Here is a 4,261-nt window from a genome sequence, read left to right on the forward strand (position 1 = left end):
TCTATAGTCTGGGACTATAGAATTCTCTATTGTCTGGACTATAGAGAGTCTTCAATATAGATCAGTTTATAGCCTTGCCTATATCTAAGTCTAGAGTCTTCAATATAGTTCAGTTTGCAGCTTTTAGTGCCTATGAGTGTCGACTACTGGCTTGTGCTCTGCAGTAAAGTTTTGACTTACACTGATGTAAGTATTGGATAATCTAATTTATTCTAATTTTATATTTTTTTTCATGCTCTTGTCTTTTTAATGAACCTTAAGTTAAGAACAATTTTCAACTAAATTTGCTCATTTCGTATAATGTACAGTTAATTTTCTACCGAAAAAGTGCAAAATGGCACAAAACAACAAAAACGACACTTTGGCTGTTAATTTAAGTCTCTTAAGAGAATTTCAATTTATTTGTACAACTTCAGTCAAAAGAAATGAAGAAAGAAACTAAACAGTTGGCACCGAAGAACAACAACTCTAAAAGTAGACAAAGTGGCACCGTTTGCACCTACTCAAGGGTAAAGATGTTTTTGATGAAACAAAAGTGGAGGAGTACAGCTTTAAGTTTGAGACTTTTTGAATGACAGTTGTTTGGCATTTAAAAAAGAGCAATAGAAAGAAATATTTTTGTAGGCCTTTTGCTGGTCATGTAGTTATAAATAAGTACTAACAACAAAATGCTCGTAAATTAATATGGAACAAAAGGCAGTTAAGAGCTTTTGATTTTGGCACTAAAGGGAATTTAATTATTAATATAGTTTTAATAATATTTAAAATTAAATCATTTTTTTTTGTTCGCTGTTATTATGTTGGAAAGTTTTCATATAAATTAAAATGTTATTAAACTGAAATTACTATTGTTGTAATTAAAATGTTAACAAACACAAATAACTTAATTATAATTTAATAGACATTAAAACACAATTAAAATTTTTATATATTTTTTTTAAGGGAGAAAATTTAGAAAAATTGTTGTTAAATAAAATTGTATTTTAAGCTTTAAGTTGTGGGTATTAAAACGCGTTTGTAAAAAGTTTGTTTTAAGCGAAAAAAAAAATGTGTAAAATTTTTTTGTTGCTTTTATTTTATACCCAAGTAATGTGGGCAGCCAAAGCGCCGAATGTAAGTACAATTTTCTTTTAGTTTAATTGTAATATTAAGGAAATAATTTAGATTTGTTTATGATTTGAAGTTTTTAAAAAGCTTTTCAAAAAAACTCGTAAGTTCTTGAGTCTAAGTCAAATTTAATTTTCTATATCTTCTCTCTAGAACTATGTAGGCATCGTTCTTAATGATATTTACACCGAAAACTTTATGAAAGATATTGTCACCCTACTCGATGTTCACTTTGTAACATTTCAAGGCCGCAGAGCTATAAGTGGTTTCTTTCAATATAATCAAGTCATACCGAATATGTATATGAAATTTACTTTGAATTTTGAAAAACCCGATAAGACTCGTTTTGAGGTATTGGATTTAATGATAGATGTTTGTAGCTTTCTCAATGGTACTTACAATAGATTGAAGATACCCAAATTAGTATTCACTGAACTGAGTAAACAAAAGGGTTTTCCCAAAAAGTGTCCCATCGAAGCGGTGAGTTTTAGTTAGAAATTAGGGAAAAACTTTTTCAATATTTTTTTTTTTTTATTTTTTTCGTTTTTCAGAATATAACTTATACTTTGGAAAATTATGAATTTGAAGTCCCACAATTTCCTTTGCCTAATCTAAAGTTTATTGCCGCCGTTACACTGTACAAATCTGATAAGAAACATAAAGTTATTTATATAGGTGTGAAGGGTGCCACAAAACGTTCTCGCAGTTGAATTCTTGAAAATTTGTTTGAAGTTAATTAAAGGTGGCTTTAATAAAAATTAATGTAATTTTGAAAATTTCGTAAGTTTTCATTTCTTACTCCCATGAGATAGTGGATTTCAAAAGGGTATGAAAGCTTTTTCTTTTCCAAAACTTTTTTCTTAAAAAGCTAAAAGCTATCGCTAAAATTTTGTAAGTTTTCATTTCTTAATCCTATGCTATTCTCTTCTGAGACATAGTGGATTTCAAAGTAGTATGAAAGCTTTTCTTTTCTAAAGCTTTTTTCTTAAACATTTATTTTTGGTGGAATGAAGTGCTAAAATTTGCATAAAAAGCCTTTTATTTAAAAAGATTTCCTTTAAAAGCTTTTTTATTTTCAAAGCTTAATCATGTCTTGAAACTGTTCAAAATTTTCTTAGAAAAAAACATTTCTTTAAAAGCTTTTCATTTAAAACTATATTTTTAATTTTTTTTTAGCAATAAAAGCTTTTTGTATTAAAAAGCTTTTGTCATAATTTTCTTGATATTTTTTTTCTAAATATGTAAAAGCTTTTTTTTAAAGCTTTTGTTCTAAAAATGTGTTTATGCAAGATCTTTATCGCAAACTTTTTTGTTTTAAAAATCTATTGTAATACTTTTAAATGCCACTTTTTTTCTTAAAAGCTTTTTAGAAAAAGCTTTTTTATTTTCAATGTTGTCTTAGAACTTGTTTATAATGGAAAGAATCTTATCTTGGGAAATTTTCTTCCATCCATTAAGAAAGCTTTCTGTGATAATTTTCTTGTTATTTTCCTTAACATATGAAAGCTTTTTTAAAGCTTTTGTTCTAAAAATGTGTTTATGCTAGACCTTTATCGAAAACTTTTTTGCTTAAAAAATCTATTGTAATACTTTTAAATGCCATTTTTTCTTAAAAGCGTTTTTGAAAAAGTTTTTTTTTAGAACTTGTTTATAATGAAAAGAATCTTCTCTTGGAAAAAGTTTTTTCCATCAAAAAGCTTTTTACTTTCTTGGAAATTTCTTTAAAAAGCTTTTTATATAGCTCTTTGTGAAAATGTTTAAGTCTTTTTCTTGTAGATGTGAAAGTTTATTCTTTTAAAGCTTTTCTTTAGAAAGCTTTTTTGAAAAAGCTTTTTTATGTTTAAAGTTTTCTTAGAACTTGTTTATAATGGAAAGAATCTTCTCCTGAAAAAAGTTTTTTCTTTCAAAAAGCTTTTATATGAAACACTTTTTTATTTTCTGAAATAAAAGTGTTATTAGCTTTTTTGGTAGCTGTGAAAGCTGTTTCTTTTAAATTCGCTTTAAATATGTCTTTATGGTGAATGTTCTTCGAAAAAGCTTTTTACTAAAGTATGTTTTAAGATGTTTTTTATGACTTTATATGCATTTCTTCTGCGATGAAGCTTTTCTTTATGGAATATTATAATTACATATCCCTTTTATTTTAAAAAGCTTTTTGTTTTCAAAGTTTCTCGGTTATACCATACATTGCTAAACTTTCTTAGCAATTATTCATTATAGAGATATTTAATCTATTCTTAGAAAACAAATTTCTAAAAAAGCTTTTTATTTTAAATATTTTTTCAGTAAAAGGCTTTCATTAATAAAGTGAGCATAGTCAAGATTTTTTGTGGTAGCTTTTTAAATCCTTATTTTAAAGTTGTGAAAGCTTTTTTTCCTCAAAAAATTTCTTTTATATAAAAAAGCTTTTCCTAGTAAGAAGTTTTTAATGAGTTTTTAACTAAAAAGTTATATATACTACTACTGAATGTGGAGTTTGGCTATACAAATGCTTTCGATAAAAGCTTAACTTTGATTATATAAAGCTTTACACTATAAGCTAAATTTTTACTTTGGAAGTCCCGAGGTTTAAAACTTAATTTGAAAATATATAAAAGCATATGATTAAAGCTAAAAATTTACTTTTAAAAGGTTAAAGGTTGTTTTAAACGTAACATAATATTTTTTAAATTAAAAACTTTGCTGAGCTTTTACTTTTAGGCTTAAATATGCGAATATAAAAGCGTTATGTTAAAGCTAAAGTCATCGATAAAAGCTAATGATTGAAACCTAATAGTTTTTAAACATAAAAGCTTTATTTGGTCTTTATTTACGTTTACATTATTGGATGAACTTTTACTTTAAAAGTTCCCAAGCTTTAAGCTTAACTTGTTAATAAATGGTATATACTTAAAAGGCTCTTGAGAAGAGCTGTTTTAAAGCTAAGCTTAACACTTAAAACTTTTGAAACTTAAAAGCTTAACTTTGCCTTTATAAAGGTTTCCATTACAAGCAGAACTTTCATTTTGAAAGACAGAAAGTTTAAAGCTTAACTTGTTAATAAATGGTCTACAATTGAAGCTTTAATATACCTACATACAAGATATGTGATTAAAGCTATGTTTTGATTCTTAAAAGCTCCCGAAAAACAACTAAATTTAGACATAACATTGAA

General features: G+C 26.1%; 1 protein-coding gene across 1 annotated transcript; it reads left to right on the plus strand.

Annotated features, from left to right (window-relative positions):
- The first annotated feature begins 425 nt into the window (after window positions 1-425).
- Window positions 426-1,817, plus strand: LOC119615778. The gene is made up of 3 exons (XM_037971770.1): window positions 426-509; window positions 1,261-1,587; window positions 1,659-1,817. The coding sequence occupies exons 1-3, from the start codon at window positions 426-428 to the stop codon at window positions 1,815-1,817; spliced, it is 570 nt and encodes a 189-aa protein (XP_037827698.1).
- The last annotated feature ends 2,444 nt before the right edge of the window (window positions 1,818-4,261 follow it).

Source organism: Lucilia sericata, unplaced genomic scaffold (genome assembly GCF_015586225.1).
Source record: "Lucilia sericata isolate MDLA Ls3-8-SP2 unplaced genomic scaffold, ASM1558622v1 Contig007825F_arrow, whole genome shotgun sequence".
In the NCBI taxonomy this organism is placed as follows: domain Eukaryota; kingdom Metazoa; phylum Arthropoda; class Insecta; order Diptera; family Calliphoridae; genus Lucilia; species Lucilia sericata.

What these genes read in the sequence shown, in the direction of transcription:
- LOC119615778 (XM_037971770.1), top strand. Translation starts at nt 426, where the DNA reads ATGAAGAAAGAAACTAAACAGTTGGCACCGAAGAACAACAACTCTAAA. An exon ending in CCGTTTGCACCTACTCAAGG is followed by an intron (nt 510 to 1,260) that starts GTAAAGATGTTT and finishes TCTTCTCTCTAG; the next exon opens with AACTATGTAGGCATCGTTCT. An exon ending in AAAAGTGTCCCATCGAAGCG is followed by an intron (nt 1,588 to 1,658) that starts GTGAGTTTTAGT and finishes TTCGTTTTTCAG; the next exon opens with AATATAACTTATACTTTGGA.